Below are 25,614 nucleotides of genomic sequence, written 5' to 3'. Positions count from 1 at the left end.
GGGCAAAATTGGGAGGTGCATGTTGGGGAAGGAGTGGCGTTAATTCAGATTCTTGGGTAAAACAGTCTGCAGAGCAACCCAACAGCATAACGCCATGCCTGCAAAAGTGATGTAAATAAACACTTCCACTGAATTCAATGGAGAAACCTAGGAATTACCTGTGTGTCTCCCCTCCCCCGCAAATCCAATCCCCAGCACAATAGCTTGATAGGACTCCCATTAAATTCTGCAACTGATCATGATATACCACCAGGCGGAATGTATACAAATCCATTTAAAACTTTTTAAATCGTTGTTTTAAAAAAATCCAATTTAATTTTGAAACGTCAGCCTCGTTAAAAAGAGACGTTTTTTTAAAGAAAGGAAATCTAAATTTAAACAAGTTATATTTATCTCTTTAAAATAAATCTTGACCAAATGTTATTAAAGGCTGCTGAAAGAAAGAAAGAAAGAAAGAAAGAAAGAAAGAAAGAAAGAAAGAAAGAAAGAAAGAAAGAAAGAAAGAAAGAAAGAAAGAAAGAAAGAAAGAAAGAAAGAAAGAAAGAAAGAAAGAAAGAAAGAAAGAAAGAAAGAAAGAAAGAAAGAATGGTGCGGGGGGGAATCCTGAGGCTAAACCTTGTAATGATATAGTAAGCCGTTTCTGGAAGGGGAGCAGTGCTGAAGCAAAGACACCAGAGAGTTGTGTTGCATAAATCTAACATCAGAAATGGCAACATTCAAAAACCAGAGAGGGGACATTTCAACCTCCCAGGACAATCTGAACTGATCTTAAAGTCAACCATCTTGAACAAAGAAACTTCAAAGGCAGACTACACTGTGAAACTACTGAATTACAGTACATCAAGAGGTTCAGTGTTATCACCTGTGGCTTGAACAAGGACAACTGCTCTACATATGTTAATCAGCTGACAAATGCCAGGATCTCCATGTTATCTGCAGCTGTTTGTTGTGACTAGCCACTGTTAACATCATAATTATCACTGCCTGTAATTTCTGCATTTCATTTCCCTGTGCCTTCCCTGTTTACAGTCCCCTTACTAACCATGCTTATATATACCCCGTAACTCAGGATAATTCACACATCTGATGAAGTACACTCTAGTGCACAAAGGCTTATGCCATAATAAATTTGTTGGTCTTTCAAGGTGCCTGTTGTAAATGATATATTTGGGCTTTCCGACAGGATCCAGGAACTAACTGACCACACACATGCACGTGCGGCCACACAAACACACAAGAATCCAGGGAATGCCATCTTACATCTCACAAGATAATCCATATGGAAGATCTTGCACTGCTGTTTTATGACCTCCAACTGCACAAGCTCTGCAGTGTTTTCTGATCAGAAATATCTATGACTAACACAACCAAATGGCATGGACAAACTACTATTTTGCTCATCTTTTCTCCTAGGTAGTTCTAACCCACTCAGAGCTTGGAAAAGTTACTTTTTTAAACTACAGCTCCCATCAGCATGGTCACTGGATTGGGCTGATGGGAGTTGTAGTTCAAAAAAGTAACTTTTCCAAGCACTGAACCTACTACAGTCCAAGCATAAGCATGTTACTCAGAAGGCTCACTTTGTTCAATGGGATTTGCTTCCAAACAAGCATGAATAGGATTGCAGCTATAACCTTTGAGCAAATGATCTCAGGTCACTATCCTTGCATGCATACAGATCATGTTAGATAAAACTGTCTCTTTGTCTCCAAGCAGATATAATCCTGCAGGGCAAAAGGCATGCATGGTGTGTGGCTGTAGATTTTGGATTATGACTTAGATTCTAATTTAAAATTTAAGGAAGTTCAAGGAAGACATTTTTTACCCTCACCTCCTTTTGCCTGCAGCACCTCCAACCCCTAAAAAGCCTCTCTGGTGGGCTGAGATGCCCTCCTGAACCCATTCCATGAACTTCCTTACATTAAAATATCTTAAAATAGGGCCCTTTTCCAGCCCACATTCCCTTATGGGCAACCTTCCCCCAGGGAGGGGGAGATTACATGCCAGTGGAGGGTGAGACCAGAACCAAAATTGTGGGGAACAGAAATTTCTAACACACACCTCCAACCAGCAAGCAAGAGGCATTATCTCAATTTAAATACACATTCCAGCTAATAGTGACCAGCAAGGCCACTGTTGTGTTAATACTTCAAAAATTTGCAGGAAAGGTTACATCATCCTTGCCAATTCACCAAACTATGTGTGAACATGAAGGATCATGAACACATCCACCTATGCAGATTTATCATCTTATATGACAGATAAAATCATGCATGCAAATTGTGCAACAGTTGTGAACAGATACAACAGAGATGGTCATCAAAACTTGAACAAATGAAAGGGGCATCAAACTGCTTGCTGCAATGGGAAAAAGGGGGATTTGGTTTAGGAACTGCCCTGCCTTTCACATATGGATACATTCTACATCACCAATGTATAATGTTGCAGCTGGCCAGTGCAGATTTCCACAGATACAGTTTTTGATTTCTACATTGTTTTAGAAAACTGCACAGATAATACCTATACTGCATTAGCATTAACACCTACCAGTATAGCAAGAAGGCTCAGAAGAATGAGCCGCCCTAAATTAATCCAAACTATCATGGGATAGGAACATAAAAAGCTGCCTTATAACCAAGTTAGACCGTTGGTTCATCTAGTTCAATATTTCCTTCACTGACTGGCACTGCTTCACAGAATCATAGAATGGTACAGTTGGAAGGGGCCTATAAGACCATCAAGTCCAACCCCCTGCTCAATGCTGGAATCCAAATTAAAGCATACCTGACAGCTGTCCAGCTGCATCTTGAATGCCTCCAGTGTTGGAGAGCCCACCACCTCTCTAGGTAATTGGTTTGATTGTTGTAGTGCTCTAACAGTTAGGAAGTTTTTCCTGATGTTCAGTCGAAATCTGGCTTCTTGTAACTTGAGCCCATTATTCCATGTCTTGTACTCTGGGATGATTGAGAAGAGATCCCGGCCCTTCTTTTGTGTGACAACCTTTCACGTACTTGAAGAGTGCTATCATTTGTTCCCTCAGTTTTCTCTTCTCAAGGCTAAACATGCCCAGTTCTTTCAGTCTCTCCTCACAGGGCTTTGTTTCAGTCTGATCACCCTCGTTGCCCTCCTCTGAACCCGTCCAGTTTGCCTGCATCCTTCTTAAAGTGTGGTGTCCAGAACAGGACGCAGTACTCAAAATGAGGCTTAACCAGTGCCGAATAGAGGGGAACCAGTACTTCACACGGTTTGGAAACTATACTTCTCTGGGATTTTCCGCATGAAAAGCAGATACTTTGCCACTGAGCCCATAGTCCTGATACACTGGGAGAGAGTTAGAAGGCAACCATCACAGATCTGGGGAATAAGCAAATCAGCAAAATCATGGCCATTTGAGCAGATGGAAACCATTCATTTATTGATATCCGGCCCTTCCTCCACAGAAGCCCAGGGTGGCACCTTTTAGACAGCCAAGAGCGAGCCAGGGTCAGAAAAGGAAAGCCTGTGAAACGTGGGCAGCTGTCCCCACTGCAGGAGTGCCACAGAGTTATCCATATTGCAATGGCCAAAGAGTGAGGGGACAGTGTTTTCACCTCCAGTTTTTATTTTATTTTATTTACTGATGTTTTTAATTATAGATAATTTTACCAATTTTATTATATTTTGTATGTTGTATAGTGCCTTGAAATATTTTAAGGAAGTGCAGATTATATATATTTCAATAAATGAACATACATAACCTACACATTTACAGCATCTTCCTTTCCTCAGCATGCTTCACACCACACACTATACCTCCTTAATCAGTCTTGGCTCATATTTTTGAGGATTGGAAAGAAAGTGAACGAGTTGTTGTTTTTTGCCTGTCTGCCCAAAGGCATCCTACACGTTATTCCAAAGCCTCTAAGAAAAAAAATCACTAAACAGGAGACCAATATTCAACATTTTAAACTAAACGTACACTGCTTCTATTTATTGTAGGAGGGCAATGATAGTTCTTGTTTCTAAAGATGAAACTTGCACTGCTGCTGACGCTTTATTCGTTTATTTTAAAAGGATACACTGTGCCATTGTTTTAGCATCCAGTTTGTCAATTTCCGGCGAGCCTGGACAACATTTCTTGAATTCTTTCCGCAGATCAAAAAATGAGTAGAAACACTCGGGCAACAAGATGTTCTGTAAGATGACAAGTTAGTTCTAGTAAGCCAAGATAGCAGCCACCTTTATTTTGTAGTTTTGACCAATTCTCCATTAACTGACAGGAAACCCTTTTGCAACCCACCTGTCTATTCCTTAGGTATCTAGGTTTTCCAGTTGTGAATACTCATACTCAAAAGACCAACAGATGTCTGTATGCTGGAAAACTGCATTGAATTAACTGCCTCAGGACTTTCAGCATATCTGGGTCCCATCTTTTTTTAACTATCCGCTTCACAATCATTCACAATATAAAGACCAATAGACTCAAGGCAGATTTTGCAGAACTCACTTTAAAATTAGAAACACAGCATTTATTCTGACATTATTATACACACAAAATATTAATAAAAATTGGTTTAAAAAGTAGAAATACAGAATCAATTATTCTGCCGTCTCGGACGACAACATTAATTCTTCTCAACAGAGCATGCCCAGAGTACAAAAAACACACTTCCTCAATACCATAAGCCACTGATGGGAGAACCTGTTGATTTCTAGATATTGCTGGGCTACAGCTCCCATTAGCCTCAATAACTAACTATGCTACAATTAGAGACCGACTACATATGGAGGGTCACAGGTTCCCCATTCCTTCCAGAAGCTATCAATCCTCTTTTCCAATATGCTCTTACTACGAAAAACATTTCTATGGAAAATAAATGTACAGACAAGCTCCCAATTTAATGCCTCCTCTCTCATTTATACAGAGGATTTAGCCCAGCGTTCTTATAGTATATTAGAAGATATATAGCAAGCAGATATAGATCACACACAGTTTTTTGTGCATGTTTATATACTGAATTCTGCAACTCTGGAACAGCCTGCATTACTCCTGCAAAGCAAGAACCATGTGTGAGGTATGCTGCTCATCCCAAATGAATCCTATTAAAATAATTTTGCTGTTATTTTACATAAGTCTAAAGACGACTGCCGAAAGGTTTAATTTATGTCTGCCTTCACATTGCTGTTCTTCCAATGTATTAACTCAGCTGCACAGGCTTTTTGAAAAAGGACAAATACATAGTACTACTTCATATTTTTGAAGGGGTTATTTCTCTTAGCTGCAATTGTTATGGGTTAGAACTTGGGGCACAGTGTAAAAGGCTTCCTCCTCTCCCTCTAGTTGAAGAAAGAAGCTTTTGGCACATCACTAGTGTGACTTGATACTCTTACAGGGCAATACACCTCCGGCAAGTGCTTTTTATTTGCATGGCTGAGGGTGGGGCAATGGGAAAAATAAAGGAGAGGCATACTTGTGTGGCAGATTGATTTCTGTTTTGCTATACTTTTGACAGGCATCTACTTCAAGCCATTTTAAAGTTTGAAATGTATGGGTTTCTAGAAGAGATTGATTTGTGATAGGCAGAATGTAGCTGGGCTGACATGATAAATCAAATATATTATTATACTATCCATATGGTTAGTATAATATAATATATGATATAGTGGTTAAGGTGTTGGACTATGACCTGGGAGACCAGGGTTTGAATCCCCACATAGCCATGAAGCTCACTGGGTGACCTTGGGCCAGTCACTGCCGCCATGAAGCTCACTGGGTGACCTTGGGCCAGTCACTGCCTCTCAGCCTCGTGAAAAACCTATTCATAGGGTCGCCATAAGTCGGAATTGACTTAAAGGCAGTACATTTACATTTATGGTGTATTTAAACTTCCTCAGAGAATGAACTACTGTGCTAAAACTATCACTAAGTGCATCTCGTGGCAGAAATGACATAAGTGTACTTTCCAGAGGTTTGGGAGGAGGATCAATTTATTAATAGTGTGGTATTTAGAAAATAAGCCCAACAGTGGTGCAGGTAATTTTACACCCTAGACTTAATGCTTACGAGGACCCACTTTAAGATGGCTGTGTGTGTTACTCCAGTTGTGTATACAATTAAACATGAGGGCAGAGAACAGAAATGTTAGTGGTAAAATAGTGCTTTATAAGTTTCTAGAGCAGGTGGGGTATAAGTGTTTAACATTTAGAATCAAAGGAAAGAGTGCCAAAGATAAGAACTGACGGTCCCTACTCTTAAGCAACAGATACTGTGCTTGCCATTAGAGGATGGCTGTTTCTACCTGCCTTGCCCCATCCTCCAGCCCTATTATGAATCTTCAAAAAGGGAGCTGAAGAATAGCAAGGAGTCTTTCTGACCTTTTGCGCTGAGGCATAAAAAATATGAAGGGTTGCTAGGTACCAGTGCTATGAGCTTTGAGGCTACTTTTGGATGTGAAGTTATTGGTTATTTTTACTTGAGGTGTTGGTGAGTTTTATGCTCACTTAAATTTTGATGCATGTTAAATTAACTGTTAATTGTTTGTGTTATATTGCAATGATAGTACAGCCACCGCCGGGATCATATCACCCCAGTGCTGGAAGATCTGCACTGGCTACCAGTTGTGTACCGAGCCCAATTCAAGGTGTTGGTGTTAACCTTTAAAGCCCTATACGGTGTCGGTCCAGTTTATCTAAAGGAGCGCCTCCATCATCACCAAATATGCCGCCTGACGAGATCTGCCTCACAAGACCTTCTCTCGGTCCCACCAGTTAAGACAGCTAGGCTGGTGTGGACCAGACAGAGGGCATTCTCAGTTGTGGCCCCCACCCTCTGGAACTCTCTGCCATACGACCTTCGCCATGCCCCCTCCCTGGTAGGTTTCCGCCAAGGATTGAAAACTTGGTTGTTTCAGCGGGCATACAAGTCTCCTAGATAATTTTAGTTTACAGTGTATAGATGTAGGTTGGTGGATTATAATTGTTTTATATGTTAAAACTGTATTACATGTTGTATTTTTAATTATGTACGCCGCCTAGAGTGGCCGTTCATTCGGCCAGATAGGCGGCCTAAAAATAAAATTTTATTTTATTATTATTATTATCTTTTATTATGGATCACGACTGTACTACTGTATTTAGGCTGTTTACATCAACTATTTTGAGCACAGATGTATTTGTGGAAAATTATATATAACATACGATTACTGGAAAGGGCCACTCAGTCCAGCATCTTGTTCTCAGTGGCCAACCAGATGTCTATGGGAAGCCCACAAGCAGACCCTGAATACAACAGTACACTCTCCACTTGTGATTCCCAGCAACTGATATGCAGAGACACACTGTCACCAATACTGGGGGTAGAACTTAGTCATCATGGCTAATAGGTTATTCACTCAATGAGAACAGAATGATGGGGTAGGAAAGCGATTCAACATTTAGGAATTTGAAAGACAGCTTGAGTTTTATGGTGAAAAAGATAACAAGGTTTGCTTTGACCAGCAGAGCATGATCTTAGATTCCAATTTTCAATAATGTGTGTTCTGCCTTCAGTGATGTATACATGAAAATAGCCGCATCTTTTTGATGGGTTAGGACATTTTAACCATATTTTATCTACCTTTAGCTTTGTGAGTAGTGATATACACGAAAGTGAGTAACCTGTGGCCTTCCAGGTCTTGTTGAACTAGAACTCCCATCATCCCTGATCACTGGCTAAAGCCGATAAAAACTGTGGCCCTCCATATGTTGAACTCCCAGACTGCCCACCCATACATTAGAGAACACAGATTCCTTTTTTCACTACATTATAAAAAGAAAATCCATTTACAAACACATGGTGTTCTTTCCTTTATAATGAAATAACAGAATGATCAATTCACAAGAATATGAGTGTTCTTTCTTAATTTCCAAAGCCACGCACACAAAAAACTCCAAAGAGATTGAAAATGCACATCTATTTTTGTTTTGTTACATTAGTTGCAATAGACACCCTTGAAGAACTTACACTGTTCACTACCAGAATTTCAAGATGTACAACAACATGATTTGAAAGGTGTGGAGTAGAGATTTAATCTTTGAAAAGATGACTAATAAATCAAGCACATCTGTTCCAGCCAAAGTAAAAATTGCTTCATATGTGGTTTTTACTGGCATTCTGTCATGTGTACTAGAAATTTGCATGCAGAGCTCATGCAAGATGGTGCACATGCAACACTATGTACATAGATTTCTTATACATAAACAGTACAAATTGCAAGCAAGGCAAAAATTGGCAGGATTTTCAACCAAAGCTTAGGTCCAAGCAAAGCTACATATTGGTATATGCAACTTGATCTTATGCATGCTTTACTCAGATGCAAATCCCACTGAATTACATTAGCCTTACTCCGAGTTAAGTGGAGTCTAGCCTTAGAATTTAAATACTGTTGCTGACTGCAAGATCTGGATGTACCTGCAAACACATGATCTAGCAATCAGTTTAGCTTTGAAAATGGATTACAAAAGTTGAGCTCAACATTAAAATCCATGTTGGGCCACTCTTCTGTTCAAAAGCTTGGAAGGGATGCACTCCTAACAGAAAACATCACATGGCATTTGTAACATTTATTCACCATGTTTTATCTTAATGGACTTCTAGGCAATTTACAGAAGTTAAAACACAAGGGTGGTAACCAACTAACTCATTCCATCAGCACACAGATTTCTACTTGCGCAACAGAACTCCTCCCCTACTCCCCCCATGTGCCCCTTAAATCTATTCTGGGGTAACCCCAATCCTCTGGAGCAGATTTGGGGAGGGCATGCTCAGGGAGGAAGTTCCATTGTGAAAGCAGAAATCCTTGCACTGGCAGAATGAGCGGGCTGGATACTACCCAAAGTAAATAAATAGACAATATAATAAATCTAGCAACAGATATACACACTGGTAATAGTTGGAGAGTTTTAAAATTTTATGACATTTGAAACACTTGGGTGAAGGAAACGTGTCTTTGCCTGGTGCCTAAAAGACAACAAGGTTGATACCAGAATGCCTCCCTTGAAAGGGCATTCCATACATGGGGCACTGAAAAAAGGCCCTCTCCCTTGTTGGCAGTATCTCTCATCTCAGATGGAGGTGGTACTTAGAGACGGGCATTAGCAGATGACCTGAAGATATGGGCAGGTTGATATGGGAGTGGACACCATCAAATATTTGGATCCCATGCCATTTACCGCTTTACAGGTGAGCATCAGTACTCTGAATTGGGCCTGGAAGCAAATAGCTAGCTAGCAAAGAGTGTGTGCACGTGCGTGTTTTTCAAAGAGTAGCAATATACCATCTGAAGAAACAATATCAGCCGGACCTCCAGATGCAGCACCCTGCACTAACTGAAGCCTGCAAACAGTTGCAAACCATTTTCAAAGACAGATCCAAGTATAACACATTGCAGTATTCTGAACAGGATGTTGGCAGAGTAGATAAATATGGCCAGGCAAAAATTGGCAGGATTTTCAACCAAAGCTTAGGTCCAAGCAAAGCTACATATTGGTATATGCAACTTGATCTTATGCATGCTTTACTCAGATGCAAATCCCACTGAATTACATTAGCCTTACTCCGAGTTAAGTGGAGTCTAGCCTTAGAATTTAAATACTGTTGCTGACTGCAAGATCTGGATATACCTGCAAACACATGATCTAGCAATCAGTTTAGCTTTGAAAATGGATTACAAAAGTTGAGCTCAACATTAAAATCCATGTTGGGCCACTCTTCTGTTCAAAACAAGTTACAGGCAAGAAGCGCAGTTAGTGTGGAATACAAATATGTAAAGACTGAACCAACCCTTAGCCTTGTAACTTTTTAAAAAGAACATATTGTACTGCAAAAAACACACACTCTACTCTCCTTTTATATATCTCACAAACCAGTGATTTCAGAAAGCAGAAAACCAAAGATTATTATGAGTCTGGAAAAGAGGAAATGTGACAATACTTAAAGCGAGACTATGCACAGTATGTCATAGATAATCTGATAGTTGGGAGGGGATCAGAATTAAAGGAAGCATACTCTTACCTTTTTGGAAGCTTCAGGATGTAGAACCTGCCTGATATGAAGCTGCCCATCTGTGCAGAGACAGAACGAAGTACCTACACCAATATTTAGTTCATTGCTCACAGACTGGTTAAACTAAAAGTTACAAAAGACAAAAAAGGGGGGGAAATCTACTTAAAACTTGAAAGGACACTTTACACTACTAGGTAAAGACTTACCATTATACTTTCAGTGGGATTCACTACATGTCTAAATTTGAGTGCTGTTTATGCAATTTGTAGTCTGCTTTTCAATCACCAAGTCCCCACAGCAGCTTACAAATAAAATTAATATTATTTATTACATCATATACCACTGAATGCCAAAGTAAGCTTCTTTTGTATTAACAGATGTAATTACAAATTACAAAAATCCACAATAAACCAATCAAGAAATAGAGTAGGTACAGCATAATTATACAGCAAAATCCACAGAAAATATTTGCAGTTCAGCAAACGTAGGGTTATTGCAAGGATTTTGGCTGGAGAAATATTGTTAGATTTTTTCATGGTAGATATGTTAGATTTTTGTCTTGCCCTTCCTCTAGGTGCCCACAGCAGCACACAACTTTGCCCCCTACTTTACCCTCACAACAGCTCTGTGAGGTAAGGTAGGCCAATAGCATTGTGACTGGCCAAAGTCAACCAGTGGATTTAATATGTCCATGTGGGGGTTTCAATGCGAGTCTTCCCAGTCCTAGCCCAATACTCTAATCACCACACCAGTGCCATATTTTCACTGCACTGGTAAAGCTAATTATCCATGGGGATAATATTACCAACCTACCTTACAGGTTTGTTGTTAAGATTACTGTGATATTCTATGTGAAACACTTTGTAGGTACGGAAAGCTCAATTAGTATAAACGACACACACCATTTCTGTTGAGAGGCAGGAATCTTTTTATAACCTCTTGACCCTGCAGGGCTGTACATGATCAATCTTCAACTAATTTTTACACAGGCCCAAAACAGCAAAGGATAAGATACCCATCCAACAAAATACAGAATCCGACTAGCTTTGTGGCTGGCAATTGGACAGCATCTTCCACTACACCAGAGGGCAGCAGACAAGTTTAAGGGGCACAAGCCAGACCACCTGGCACACACACTCAATCCTTGCTGCCACTACTTTACTGTCCAAATGGCACCTAGATGCTGCATGCTCAAACAACTGGTATAATGCAACAGTAGTGACACCAGCAGGCATCATGTGAGCAGAGTAACACCTATGATGCCTGCTGGAGTGTGTAAACGGGCAGGTAGCTTCTTTTTCCCCTGCTTGCTTGGTCAGGCAATTTTTCAGCATCAACTATCTGCAGTGGCTGTCTCATTTTGCCTAATGGTAGAGCTGGCCCCATCTTTAAAGATTTGAGAACTCTGAAGCTCATTTTTTTTAAAGGTTCTTAATGCAACACTTTGTACTAGAAGCACAACATTCTCCTAAAAGAAGACTAAGGACTTCGTCCCACACTGACATATGTCTTTACAATACTGGTGCATAATTTTCTCCATGATTCTCTACAGAACCAAACTCAACAATCCATATGGGAGGAAGGGCGGGATGCAAATTTAATACATATACAAATAAATAAATAATGTGCTCATTGTTAGGGACGATAGCTTATCATTGTGTTCACTTATCAGTTTGCTTGAGCTATTTAACTTTTTACATATTTTGGACAGACCTTGTAGGCAAATGTGTGCCTGAAGTTTCTTCCTTGTTAGAGAAATGAACAATTAGTCAATCATTAGTCCCTTAAACAAATCACTGCAGAAACTTCAGTTCAAGTTAACAAACTTTGTGCCCATGTTTAATACAGTTGCTAGTCATTTATGGTTTCCACTGCATTGTGTGGAAGTGACTAGTGACCAGTTAAAGAAACCAGATGTTTTAGAACAGAGGCTTAAGTAATTGCACCAGTAGTTTTTTCTGTAATCAGCTCCAAAAACAAACCACACGTGCTTGCAGAATGACAGAATTAAGTAGAGAAGGTGGAAAGGAAGTGTGGTAACTTTGAATTGGGGAATCTAGATCTTTTGAGACAATAGTAGGTAAAGCACAGGGTCCACCTTACCTTTTTTTTTCAAATTAGACACACACACCTGGGGGTGTCACCAACCTCAGTTGGGCAGTTAGGGAAAAGCCATAACTCAGCAGTACAGCATCTACCTTGCATGCCCAAGGTCCCAGGTTCAATTGCAGCATCTCTGGATAGGGTTGGGAAAAGCTCCTGCCTGAAATGCTGGAGAGCCGCTGCCAGTAAGAGTAGACGATACTGAGCTAGATGAACTAACAGTTTTATTGTGTATAAAGCAGTTTTCCATGTTCCTATTATAGCTCACCTATGCTTGGCGCAGAGTGGTAAGCAGCGGTAACGCAGCCGAAGCTCTGCTCACGGCCGGAGTTCGATTCCAACTGAAGGAGGAACTCGAATCTCCGGTAAAAGGGGTCGAGGTCCACTCAGCCTTCTATCCATCCATGGTCGGTAAAATGAGTACCCGGCATATGCTGGGGCGTAAAGAAAGGCCGGGGAAGGAACTGGCAATCCCACCCCATATATACATGCGGGGACACCTTTACTTTTATGCCTGTTTGGAAGTTATGCCTCTACACCAACAACAGTCACCATGTTGGCTTTAATTGGAATACATGTCCTGGCCATTCAGATCTGACCCTCTCTCATGGGAAAAGCAGTCTGAAGCCACACCATCTTTTCCTCTCTTCCTGAAGTACACCCAGGCGCTGCCAGTGGAAGAAGTCTACCCTTTCCTGCTCCGACAGCTGTGACTCAGCTCTCCCTCCACTCCCAAACCAAACCCAGCCCATCCCCGAAGAGAAATAGCGCGTCCGACTCCTCACACCTCTTTTGTTTTAAAGGCGCGCACCCGATTCCCACGACCGAGTTTAGATCCCCCTCGCAAACTCCTGCTGGAATGGCCTTCCCTAAAAACAGAGGACTGTAGCCCGCCTATTACCTGTCTCAGAGCTTGCTCCAGTGGCGGGGCAAACGACAAGCGGTCCTCAGTGATATTGGTTTCTTCTTTGCTCTCGTCCGTCAGCTCCAAGTGGTCAGGCCCGATCAACACTTCATGAAGACTTCCCAACTCCAGGAAATTAAGGGGGAGGGGATGGAAAGGAGGTAAAAGGAAGAGATCAATCCTCCAGTCCAACGTCTGCCCTACAGGCATTCCCAGATAAGGCAGACCAGGCCACAGGCTGCTGGTAAACGGGATTTAACTCAGGCCAACAGGACGTTTGGCCCACGCAGGCCCAGCCTCCACGCTCAAGAAGAAAACGGCCTGGTTTTTTCAAACATTTGTTCAGGTTGCAATTCTGCGCGCGCTTTTCTAGGAGAGTAAGTGAGCCCTATTTAGTACCGTGTTGCTTACTTCCAAGTAAACACATACAGGATGGCTCTGTGCGGTTCCCGAACCAACCAATTTCTCCGCCACCCCAGACTCAAATGAAAACCTTTTTTTAACTGCTTGGAGAAAACAGCACCGAGAATCACGCGGTGAGTTTACATGGCCCAACCAGGACCCGAAGTAGGAGTGGCAAGCGTTGAAACGCAAAGCTAGCTCCTGCTCTGTCTGTGGGCCTTAACACCCTTTTGCAACACTTCTTAAACCGAAGGCATTTCTCAATGATCACCTGGTTTCATTTCATACACCCCCCCGATTTGAACCAATCCCATGAATTAAAACCCCACCCAGAATTCAAAGAGGTCAATCCAATTGAATCGAATTGGATTTACTCCCAAATAAGTGTTCATTGGATTGGAATCATCAGCTACAGCACATGTCTCCCTCCCCCCAACGAATCCTGGAAACGGTAGTTCGTTAAGGGTTGCTGGGAATTGTAGCTCTGGGAGGGGTAAACTACAGTTCCCAAGATGCTTGGTGGTGGGAAAAGAGGCGCTTTCAATGTATATATCGTGTACGCAGCCTTACTTCCAACCTATCCTAGGGTTTACTATAAAGGCAGGGAAAAAGAGAAAAGTCCATTCACACACACGCGCGCAACACGACCGAAAAGAAAGAAAAGCAAGTACCTTCTTGTTGGCCAGATCCACCACTCTCCACAGTAGTTGGATCAACTCTCTCTCATCGGAGCCCAGGCGAGCCCCGTTGGCCCCCGCGGTGGTCCCGAAGAGGATGACCAGGTAGTCTAGAGATGTCGTCATGCTGATGAGGATGAGCGCCAGCGAGGGAGTAGCAGACAAAAGACTTTCACCGAACTTCTGCCAAGCAGCAGCTAAACCCCCCACCCAAGCCCTCTCCAGTGCAGGGAACAAATGCCCCCCCTTCCCCAGCCGACACCTACAGCCACCTAAGCGCTCCCTCAATCCCTGCCCTAGACCTGCATGTAGGAGAGAGAGGCGCATGCCCCATGTGGCCTCTTTTTGTAGCTTAATTGCATGGGAGCCAATTCCAAAGCACAAGTCGGGCTACACCCCTACGAGGCACGCAATGGCTGCGGGCTTGGCTGTTTGGGGATGTGGCTGTACCTGCCCACTCCTCCCACCGGCCCACCCCACGTGGTGCAGATGAGAGAGACACACCTGAGCGAGGCCGCCCATTGGCTTCTTCCCGCAGGGACGTGGCGACAAGAGGGAGGGGGCAAAGGCGGGTCAGGGGAGTAACGGGGAGGGGGATTAGGCAGGAACGGAGATCTTGTGCGTCAGGGTAAAGGTGACGGCGGTAGAGGGACCAGAGGCGGAGATGGTAGGAAAAGACGGCGGAGGACACCTGGCACAAACGAACGTGAGCGTTGAATAGCTCTTGTGAGCCTGAAGAGACTGATCACCTTACCTCTACAGCAGACCCCAAATTCTTTGCATAATTTTGCAAACAAATATTAAGTATTCTATATTTTGCAAAATGTTGCTAACTATAAGCAATTACTATAGTCTTGCATAGGACTTCCTATAGTATTTCACATGCATCATCTGGTTATTATCCTCACAACAGCCCTGTAAGGTAGGCCAATGATGTTCTTTCTCCTATCGAAGATGAGAGTGAGAAACCTGGAAGAGAGCGTGGCTTGCTTCGAACTCACCTAATGAGATCATGGCAGAAGTAAGACCAGAACCAGGGACTTCCCCGTAGCACCTGCGCCACCCACCAGCTCTCTATGACAAAGGCATTAATAAAGCTTCTTTGGCTGTAGTCCTATGCTCTCTTGTTTGGAAAGGAGCCCAGTGAGACTTACGTCCAAGTAAACATGCGCAGGACCAGACTTCTTGTTTGGGTGCCAAGGATAATGGGAGGTGGGTCAACAGGAAAGACTGGGTGGTGTCAGAAAATGGAACATGAAAGGATAGCTGAGGACGATCAAACAGAGGAGAGGAGAGTGAGGAGGATGCGGGACGTCTGGAAACTAAGTTCTGGGAACGCTTGAAAGAGACGGGCATGTTGAGCTGAAGGAGAGAAATTTGGGGATCGGCTCGGCGGTACAGCTTCTTGTTTGTGTACAGAAGGTCCCAGGTTCGTAGGGGAAGACTCTCTGCCGGAAACCCTGGAGAGCAGCTGCCAGTCAGTGTAGACAATACTGAGCTACATGCGCCAGAGGTCTGACTGAGTGGACCGCAGCTGCCCATGTCCTCGAGGTGATGAGATGCCTTCAGACATCTTAAGGGCTGCCACGCAAAAGATGGCGCGGACTTGGTCTCTGTTGCCTGCCCCAGCCTCGTCGGCTGCGCTAACCCCCGCGAACATAGGAAGTGGCCTCCTGCCAGTCAAACCAATGGTCCATTTAGCCTAGCCTTGTCGACACCGAGGGTTTTAAGCAGGGGATATTCCCAGCCCTACCCTGAGATGCTGGGGATTGAAGCGGGGTCCTCCTGCAGGTGAAGCAAGTGATGTACCGCTGAGCTACGACTTTTCCCAAGAGCTAGGGAATTATGAGTTTTTGGGTTTGGACTGCCTTCAAGTCGATCCCGACTTATGGCGACCCTATGAATAGGGTTTTCATGGTAAGCGGTATTCAGAGGTGTTTACCATTGCTTCCGTCTGAGGCTGAGAGACAGTGACTGGCCCAAGGTCACCCAGTGAGCTTCGAACCCAGGTCTCCCAGGTCATAGTTCAACACACTAACCACTACACCACACTGGTAGCTGTGCGATATCCCTCCTTTTCATTAGATCCTTTGGTCTGGCTCATCCAGTATACATCTTGAAATATGTATGATTTGTCTCCTTCCGTCCTCTCCCCCCACCTGCTGCTACCAACACGTAATATTTATGGGGTAGGGGACGCCACCCCCAAGATGCTAGGAGAGGAAGCAGGTTCCGGGGTATGAAAAAGTAAGGGGCCCACCACGCTTAGGGACACCATCCCCCCACCCCGTTAAGAGGCTTTGCATCTCCCTCTTCAGGAGTTCCTTGTCCTGAACTCGGTTCCCTTTCCTGGGAGGGTAAGGATCCAGTCCCACGTGCAGCGGGACCCCGTCAGCTGTTTTCCGGATCTCCTGACCCGACGATGACCGCGAGGTCGCTGGAGGTTTTGATCACGTGGCCCTCCCCAAACTCTCCGCCAGCCCAACCTCGTTGTAAGCTCTCCCTCGCTAGCTGGGTGCCAAGCCCCGCTCTCTGCAGGTGACACCAGATCCAGGGGCGTAGTCTGCGGGGGCGGGTGTGTGTGTGTCTTAGACCCTTTACTTTTTTGGGGAGCAGGGTCCCTATGTCTCCAGCATCCTACAAGCCAAGAATGAAAGAAAAGAGTGTTAGCACTGAGTCTTCTCAGTGTTTGGCTCGCCTCCTTTCAACTCTAATTGGCTTCAATCAGCAGGAAAGGATAGGGAAGCAAGTTAGAAGACTCTTCTCAGTGCCTAACAGACGCCTCTTTCATGCGTATTGGTTCCTAGGCAAAAAAAACACCCACAGGAAAAAAGGAGGGAGGGGATATGGCTGTGATTAACATGTAGGGACCCTGCACTTCTGAATTTGCCCCTACACTACTACGGGAGTGACACCCCCCCATTGATTTTCTTTGGCGTAGATTTTCAGACTCTCTGCAGCGCAAACAAATACCAACTGGTCCCGAAGCAGTAGGATGAGGCTGGAGACGGACAGTTGTCCAATGGAGAGTGTTGATTTACTGTGGAGGGATTTGCCATGCCGCCAGGCGTATATTACATTATATTGTGCATAAATGGTTAGAAGTGACTGTCACCAAAAGAGAAAGGAGACATTAATTTCATTATTTTTAATCTTGCATCTGTATTTGTTTTCTTTATATTTTCTTTTGTGGTATGAGACATTTTATTTTGTTTTTAACTATCTTGTGAGTTGCTTGGAGACCTTTGGATAACAAGCGACTAATAAATCTAATAATAATAATGTACTGCCTTCAAGTCAATCCCGACTTATGGTGACCAGGCTTTTCATGGTAAGTGGTATTCAGAGGGGGTTTACCATTGCCTTCCTCTGAGGCTGAGAGGCAGTGACTGGCCCAACGTCACCCACTGAACTTTATGGCTGTGTGGGGATTTGAACCCTGGTCTCCCAAGGTTGTAGTCCAACACTCTAACCACTACGCCACACTGGCTCTCATGTATAATAATAATAATAATAATAAATTTAATTTCTTCATCGCCTATCTGGCCAATGGCCACTCTAGGCGACTTACAAAATTATTAAAATACAATTAATAAAATACAGTAATACAATAAAAACAATAGATCTACAACAACAATATTAAAACTGGGTAGGAGGCATTACAATTATATCGTTTAACCCTCCCCGGATACCCCGAAGGCCTGCTGAAAAAGCCAGGTCTTTAAGGCTTTCCGAAATACATTTAGGGAAGAGGCATGCCGGAGATCTTGTGGGAGGGAGTTCCAAAGAGTGGGGGCCGCCACTGAGAATGCCCTCTCTCTTGTACCCGCCAATCTGGCTGTTTTTGTTGGCGGGATTGAGAGAAGGCCCTGTGTGGCCGATCTTGTCGGGCGGCATAATTGGTGGCGTTGAAGGCGCTCCGTGAGATAAACTGGGCCGAAACCGTATAGGGATTTAAAGGTCAATACCAACACCTTGAATTGGGCTCGGAAAACAACTGGAAGCCAGTGTAGGTCGAACAACACTGGTGTGATGTGATCTCGGCGGCGACTATTCGTAAGTAGTCGAGCAGCTGCATTTTGTATCAGTTGTAATTTCCGGACCGTTTTCAAGGGTAACCCCACGTAGAGCACATTACAGTAGTAATACTACTAATACTAATACTATAGCATAGGCAAATGTTATCCAAATCTGTGTCCTTTTTTTTTTTTGGTGATGTATTTTGTATTTTATTTGGCAATGAGGGATTCCAAAAGGTGCAGGGAGCCTCCACAGGTACAGAGGCTCCCCCCGCCCCCTTGCTTTGGAAGGCAATGAAAACAGGAAGGGAGAGAGTTGGAGGCACAGCACTCTTTCCCTCACTACATCCCCCCAGGCGGGTGCGTAAGATTAAGATTGTAAACGGATGAGACTGATGTGCACAGCGGCCCTGTGCATATTTAAGTCTCAATCAGCTGCACACTTCACCAAAAGGAAGCCCTATTGAACGCACTGAGAGTGATTGCAAGCCCACATGGGATCGGGTTGCAATCCTTTGCACATTTTTTTCCTATAGGGAGTAAGCTCCATCGATCTGAACAAGCATTTATTACTAATGATTACATTTATATCCCACCTTTCCCCTAAAAAGCTCAAGGTGGCCTACCTGGTTCTCTCCCCCTCCCCCATTTTCTCCTCTCAACAATCCTGAGAGGTAGGTTAGGCTGAAAGTGCAGGACTGGTCCGAGGTCTCGCAGGGAGCTTCATGCCCCAATGGGGATTTGAACCCAACCCTGGCCTCCGAGGTCTTAGCCCAACACTCCAACCACTACACCACCCTTGTGCATGCTTGCCTCTACTTTCGAATAAAAGGTGGTTGATTCATTTACTATTTTTACAGAAGGCTGCCCAATAACTTACCTGGGGGGCTCAAGCATAGAATGACAAAACAGTTCAGAACACAACGTCCTCAATAAAAAAAAGCTAGAAAATCTTAGACACTTCCAGGGCAAGCCTATGTACGTCTACTTAAAAGCAAGCTCCATTGAGTTCGATGGGGCTTACTCCCAAGAAAGTGGGCATAGGACTGCAGCCTTTGAATACCAACCGTTGAACAGTCCGAGCCACACGTTTATTCGGCAGCAATGCGGAAGGTCGCAGACCTCCAGGTCGATCTAGAAAATACTCCTGTCGGAAACCCTGGACAGCCGCTGCCAGTCAGTGCAGACAATACTATGCTAGATCGATCGCTGGCCTGACTCCGTATAAGGCAGCTGGCTTGTTCCTATGCTCACTGGGAACTGACAGGCGGAGACAAGGAGGAAGACCAGCTTAGCCAAGGAGGCATCCTCCCACTTTACGGTGGGCTAGGATCACTTTTTGGAGGCTTATCTCTGGGAGAGTTGCCGGCTACAGACTCACCAGCAGAGCGCAAAATAAACTAGAAGAGGAGGGGGGTGTAATTTGCTTGGAAACAGACTTGCCACCTGTGCCCCAGTTCAAGGTAGGCTTCCTTAGATAGTTCATTGTCAAGTTAAAACTGAGCGCAGTTTGTCCCCCCCCCCCCTTTTTTTTTTTGATGCGCGGCTGTGCACTTGGACCACTGACTTCAGAGGCCGGCTTTCTTACGATCCACAGTGTAGTCCTTTTTTTTTTGCAGCTTTCTGATGGTACCTTTACTTGGACATGCTGTTGCCAGAGGTGAGGAGACAGGACGACCCGCTTTAGAGAGCTATCCTATCCCGTTTTATTTTTTAAAAAAACTTTATCGGCGGGATCTTTCCTTCCTCCAGGTCTGCAGAAGTTTAGAAAAGCAGCTGCTGGAAAGAAGCGCCCACAGTTCCGGGCGGGCAAGTGCCTGGAAAAAGCAAGGCGGCTCGAGGCGCCGTCGGACTGGGCGATCAGGTTTGGGAGGAAGGAGCCGAGGCGCTAGGACTTGACTTGCCCGCCCTCTTTTTCGGGACAAATAATTTCGCAGCGTAAGCAACAAGTGGAGCGAGGGAGGCGAGTGATTGTCTATCATTCCGGGTTGGCTTCCGGCCTGGAGAGGGAGGTGACTCTTGGCTGCTCACAGCGGCTACCGGCGAACTGTCTGCGCTGGCTGCCATTCATGAAAAGTACCGACATCTTTTTTTCAATGGAACTTTCTGAGCCTGCGCACTGTGTAGGAAAAGCCGCTTGCTCTCCTGGAAGAGTTGCGCGTGGGAAGTTGTTTCGAATTTCAAGAGTTCCAGTCCTTCTTTGCCGCTGGCCAGAGTCGCTATGCCACAAGGAGGTAGGGGCGGGAAAGAGGACAATCTTAGGGCTAGGGAGCCCCATTGGGCCAATGGGAGTGGTGGAGATTCTTTTTTTTAATGTGGCATCGGCGAGGCTGACAAAATGGCGACATGATTCTTAGGACGTTTACCGAACAATTTTATAAGAACGTCATATTCTTGCTAACATTTACTGCTTCTCGAAAAGCATTTTGCTGGAGTGTTGTTCAGCTGAACACTATGCAGAAGTAAGACTTGCTGATCCCGGGGGCTTAACTCCTTTCGATCTTCATCTAATACTACTAGGCTGGAATTCTATTTTAAAGCCTTGTGTGGACTCACGTCCGTCCCTTTCAACGGAACAGCCACAATAATAGACCAGACAGAATAGTTGCAGTCCTGTACCCACTTACTTATGGAGCTACCATTGAACACAGGGAGTTGCACAAGTTCCCAAATGAATATTACTGTCACCAAAGCTTCCCATTAAAAAAAAATACTGACTTTTTTCAGCACAAGAAAAAGAAACTTATGTGTTCAAAACACAACACAATCCCCGCAAACCCTGGTTTGTTTATTTATTTATTATTTGATTTATATCCGGCCCTTCCAGAAGGAGCCCAGGGTGGCAAACAAAAGCACTAAAAACTGTTTAAAATACATCAAAACAAACAACTTTAAAAACTTTTTTTTAAAAAGCTTTGAAGACATCTTAAAAAACAAAGGTTAAAAACATATTGTTCTTTTTTTAAAAAAGGTTTAAAAACATATTAAAAAGCAATTCCAACACAGAAGCAGACTGGGATAAGGTCTCATCTTAAATGGCTTATTGAAAGAGGAAAGTCTTCAATAGGCACCAAAAAGATAACAGAGATGGTGCCTGTCTAATCTTTAAGAGTAGGGAGTTCCACAGGGTAGGTGCCACCACACTGATGCATGAGTAAGCCTGTTGAACATACAACAGGTGTGGGGAATCTATGGCCCTCCATGTGTTGCTGAACTATAACTTATCCCTGGCCATGCTTGCTGGGGCTAATGGGAGCTCCAGTTCAGTAACGTATGGAGGACCAAAGGTTTCCCACATCTGACTACAAGCTCTGCAAAGTCACAGAAGGGAAGGGTCAATCTCTTGTGAGTTCATTGTAGCCCCATTTCACTGCTCAGGCATTTACAACTCTGTTTGTTTTGACTTTCCAGGAACAAAATATATCTTAGGAACTGCATTAGCAGCTGGATCTTATGCAGACTTAGGTGAGTTTAACTCCCCATAGGATCAGGCTGCAATATCAGGCTCAGGTCTACACATGGGTCAAATCTATGGCAGCAAAGAAAAATAGAGCCAATCCAGGCTTTTTGACATGTTCCCATAAAATCCCAGATCTATGATTTTTATGGTTGAATCCATGAACACAGAATCCATGGGTAATCTGCAATGGTTTTGTGGGGATGCCCTATAAAAATCCAGAGGATCTGTGGCCCAGATGCATGTTTTTGCAGCATACAGGATTTGTGATTATTATAGTTCACTATGTGAGCATGAATGTGATGTTTGTTTTGATGGTAATTTCGGGTAGATCTCATGTAAAAATAATACTATTTATTAAATTTGTATTCATTTTATTAAAATTTATATCCCGCCCTTCCTCCCAGAAGGAGCCAATGAAAATCCATGGAGATCTGCGTCTTGGATCCATTTTTCTGCATCATGGTGGCACCCAAAACAATGATTTTATTTTAGCTCTTGTTATTGTCACCATTCACTGATTTGTGGGCTAGAGTGGCTTTAAAGAAAGTTAGCATTACTTTAAACCTGAGCCCACTTACTCAGAAGCACATCTGGCTGTTTAAAAGGGCTTACTCCCACATAAGTATGCATAGAAGAACAGACTGATCCTCACAGGTTTAGTTGAAGTAACTCTATGAGAGAACTAGAAAAGGTCCTCAAATGCAAAGATGAGCACTGAAGTCAGGATCATTCAGACCATGGTATTCCTAATCTCTTTGTATGGATGTGAAAGTTGGACAGGGAAAAAAGCAGATAAGAGAAAAATAAACTCATTTGAAATGTGTTGGAGGAGAGCTTTGCGCATACCATGGACTGAGAAAAATACAAATAATTGGGTGTTAGAAAAAATTAATCCAGAACTGTCACTAGAAGCAAAAATGATGACTGAGGTTATCATACTTTGGACACATCATGAGAAGACATGATTCACCAGAAAAGACAATGCTGGGAAAAACAGAAGGGAATCTAAAAAGAGGAAGGCCAAACAAGAGATGGATCTATTCCATAAGGAAGCCCCAGACCTGAACTTACAAGATCTCAACAGGGTGGTTCATAACAGATGCTATTGGAGGTCACTGATTCATAGGGTTGCCATAAGTCATAATCGACTTGAAGGCACTTAACAGCACCCAATAAAATTACAGGGGTAGATCCAGGTAGGGTGGCCAGATTTTTTTGGGAGGGGAAGACAGAATTCCTGCTCCTTTAATAGTTGTGTGGAAGAGGGAATTTCAGCAGGTGCGGCTGCATAACAAGCTACACCTGCTGAAATTTCCGCATACGCACCACTTTAAAGGTGCAGGATTCCTACCCTCTTCCCCCCTCTCCAAACAAAACAAAACCTGGCCACCTTTTTTATTCGGAAGGAATTTACGCTCCCAGTTGTGTTTGCCTAGGAACCTGATCGCATGCGGGCTCACTCAGAGGTAACTCTCACTATACAGTGCCGCTTATTTCCAAGCCAGTTTGCATAGGTGTACACCCAGATCTCACGTAATTTACTCGGAAACAACGTATCGATTAATAGGGATTATTTCCAACTAAGGATGCATTGCATTGCAACACCCCTCCCCTCTTTTAACTTCGCTTTCCCAACAACATACAGCTACGTTGTGCGTTTTTACTAAAGCAGCGAACAAAGGAGGAAAAGCAACCCGCGAAAAGCAAAACATCTATTTTCCGAACGGTAGAGAAAATATGCAAGGCGCATGCGCCGCAGCTCCTTGACTCCGGAAGCGTTCGAATTCTGAGGGGAGATGTTTCCGCCGAGGCAAAATGGCGGCGGACACAACAACGGAACTTCTGTTTTTAGACACTTTCAAACATCAGACCACGGAGGTAATGTGGGTGGCAAGGGCCGTTTCCTTCTGTTCACCAGACGTCCAGGAAAGACAGGATAGCGGGGTTTTAGTCTTTTTGTTGCCGGAGTGGAGGTGAATTTTGTGCGGAAGAGCCAGGCTGTCAGGGCGGGGCTAGAGCTCATTCCTTCTGTATCCTCACAAAGGAAACTGTGGTAATCTGATATCGAGGGTAGTGACAGCTCTGACCCATTTCTCTCTTAAGTAGGTTGGTCTGGGTGCCTGGGTACAGAGGTTCACGCCCAGGTACAGATGTAAAAACAATATTTCAGTTGTTTTGATAAAGTTTCTAAGTGTCTAGAAATGTGGTGCCTTGTCTAACAAGCCTCTTAACTACCTAGGTGCTCATTGTTCATCTACTATCCTGTAATAATTTCCATATGGATTATAATCCTTATTTTAAACTTGTTCATGCTTTGATGGCAGTAGAACAAGAGTGGGGGACCTGTGGTCCTCTGAGTATTGTAGGACTCCAAGTCCTATCAAGTGGGAGGAATAGTGGGAGGAAATGGGAGTTGTAGTCCAGCAACATCAGAAGTGCCATAGTTCCCCACCCCTGGGATAGAATAAGCCGATCTTTTTATCAGTCTCTGGAAGTGAAAATGACAACAAAAGCCTAGTTTAATCTTTCCCAACCTTGGGGTCCCCAGATGTTCTTGGACCACAACTCCCATCGTCCCCAGCCACCATGATCAGTGGCCAGGAATGATGGGAATTGTAGTTCAGCAACATCTGTGGATCCAAAGTTTGGGAAAGGCTGGCCTAGTTAAAAATAATCATATGTTAATTAGTGCTCTTAAGTATGCAGCCTTACCAATAAATAATTTTTCTTTTTCTGTTTGTATGTTACTCCATAAAGAGAAGTTATGATAGGATGGCTGGTAGATGGAAATTATTGATGAGAGAGAAGAGGTTAAAAATTCTTGCACAGAAAACCATCAGTCAAGTACTTCATGCTTTGGGAATAATTTGAGCAATTCAGTTATCTGCATGTGCTACTAACTTTTCTTGCTCTGGCCCAATATTCCCTCCTGTATTAGGAGGTTAGATAAAACAAACCTTTTGAGTCTCGTGTTAAATAGTGAGGCAAGTGTGAAAAGAAGAATGCATCTAGCACCTTTGTCTTGTTGTTGTTGACTGCTCTAATTTGCCAGAAGCACAAGCATGTAACGCAGAGTCAGTAAATATGACATAGTGAGAGGCAGAGTCCTCTTGGGTCCCCTATTTGCGACATCATTTGTGGTTGTGCAAACAATAATGCTGGTAAGGTGGATTGAACTCTAGAAATGATTTTAGTTAGTTATTTATTTGTTTGTTTGTTATTTGATTTATATCCCGCCTTTCCTCCCAGCAGGAGCTGGGACATGTCACTACTTCTGTTGCAGTTGACTGTACAAAAGATAGAATTAAACTGCCAAATTTGGCCACCTGTGTACTGCTGAAAGCCATATAAGCCATTTACAAATATATTCCCTTATATTCCTGGTGCATGCCTGTTCTCTATAGAAAGGAAAGGCTTTGCATACCAAATGACTCATGTGTTGGGTTATAAACACTTACTTGGATTTTAGTACAGTGACTCATGCAAGCATGAGAAGATGAGTTCTGTGATTGTTTATACTATACTTTTCCGTTTGACCGTTAACCATTAACACACTGTGTGTATTCAAGAAATGCGAACACGTGAAGAGTTTCATTGGTTACTGCAAGTATTTGCATGCTTATAGTGATGTTTTCATTAGATGGGTTATTATTCTTAGACCTGTTAAGACCAGATGAAAGATTTTTGTGAAAATAAAAACTCATCACAGCAAATATATTTTGCATTCCTTCCAGAACTGTCATACCCAAGAATATTGTTTTTTTAAAAATAAATACTGTTTGTCTTGCACACAAACTAAAACATGTTGTAGTATGATTCTAGACTGCAAGTCTGTTAGAACAGAGATAGATAAAAACTATTCAGAATAGGTTTATCAATAGCAATGGCAACTTTAAACCAGTTCCTTAATATTCTGTTGTAAGATGCTTGATCTGTTGAATATCCTCTCCTGTCATCTTCAGCTGAGTTAGTAACAGTGAGGTCTGTGACGCCCTTCCCTGGCTCTCCCTGTCAGGTTCCTACCTGCG

The 25,614-nt window shown here is 43.4% G+C and overlaps 2 protein-coding genes across 9 annotated transcripts in view; one reads left to right on the top strand and one right to left on the bottom strand.

Annotated features, from left to right (window-relative positions):
• ESRP1 (epithelial splicing regulatory protein 1) overlaps positions 1-14,543 on the bottom strand; it is a 50,737-nt gene extending 36,194 nt beyond the window's left edge. For all 3 annotated transcript variants that reach the window (XM_061603137.1, XM_061603157.1, XM_061603147.1), the window contains exons 1-4: positions 14,102-14,543; positions 13,026-13,154; positions 10,031-10,144; positions 4,059-4,173 (exon numbers count right to left, since the gene is read on the bottom strand). In XM_061603137.1, coding sequence (XP_061459121.1) covers positions 4,059-4,173; positions 10,031-10,144; positions 13,026-13,154; positions 14,102-14,434 — 691 coding nt within the window. In that variant the 5' untranslated portion in view covers positions 14,435-14,543. The remainder of the gene's footprint in view (positions 1-4,058; positions 4,174-10,030; positions 10,145-13,025; positions 13,155-14,101) is intronic.
• A 5,496-nt stretch (positions 14,544-20,039) lies between these two features.
• The window catches only part of VIRMA (vir like m6A methyltransferase associated), a 48,861-nt gene continuing 43,286 nt past the window's right edge, over positions 20,040-25,614 (top strand). For 3 of the 6 annotated variants that reach the window (XM_061603064.1, XM_061603092.1, XM_061603084.1), the window contains exon 1: positions 22,938-23,464. In XM_061603064.1, coding sequence (XP_061459048.1) covers positions 23,402-23,464 — 63 coding nt within the window. In that variant the 5' untranslated portion in view covers positions 22,938-23,401. Of the gene's footprint in view, positions 20,361-21,537; positions 21,592-22,937; positions 23,465-25,614 lie in introns of those variants that run through there. The other 3 variants (XM_061603045.1, XM_061603055.1, XM_061603075.1) reach the window with 3 other exon arrangements.

The sequence above is a fragment of the Rhineura floridana genome, chromosome 1, assembly GCF_030035675.1.
Source record: "Rhineura floridana isolate rRhiFlo1 chromosome 1, rRhiFlo1.hap2, whole genome shotgun sequence".
NCBI lineage: Eukaryota > Metazoa > Chordata > Lepidosauria > Squamata > Rhineuridae > Rhineura > Rhineura floridana.
The sequence above is the reverse complement of the archived record's forward strand: the minus strand, read 5'-3'. Positions and strand labels throughout refer to the sequence as shown.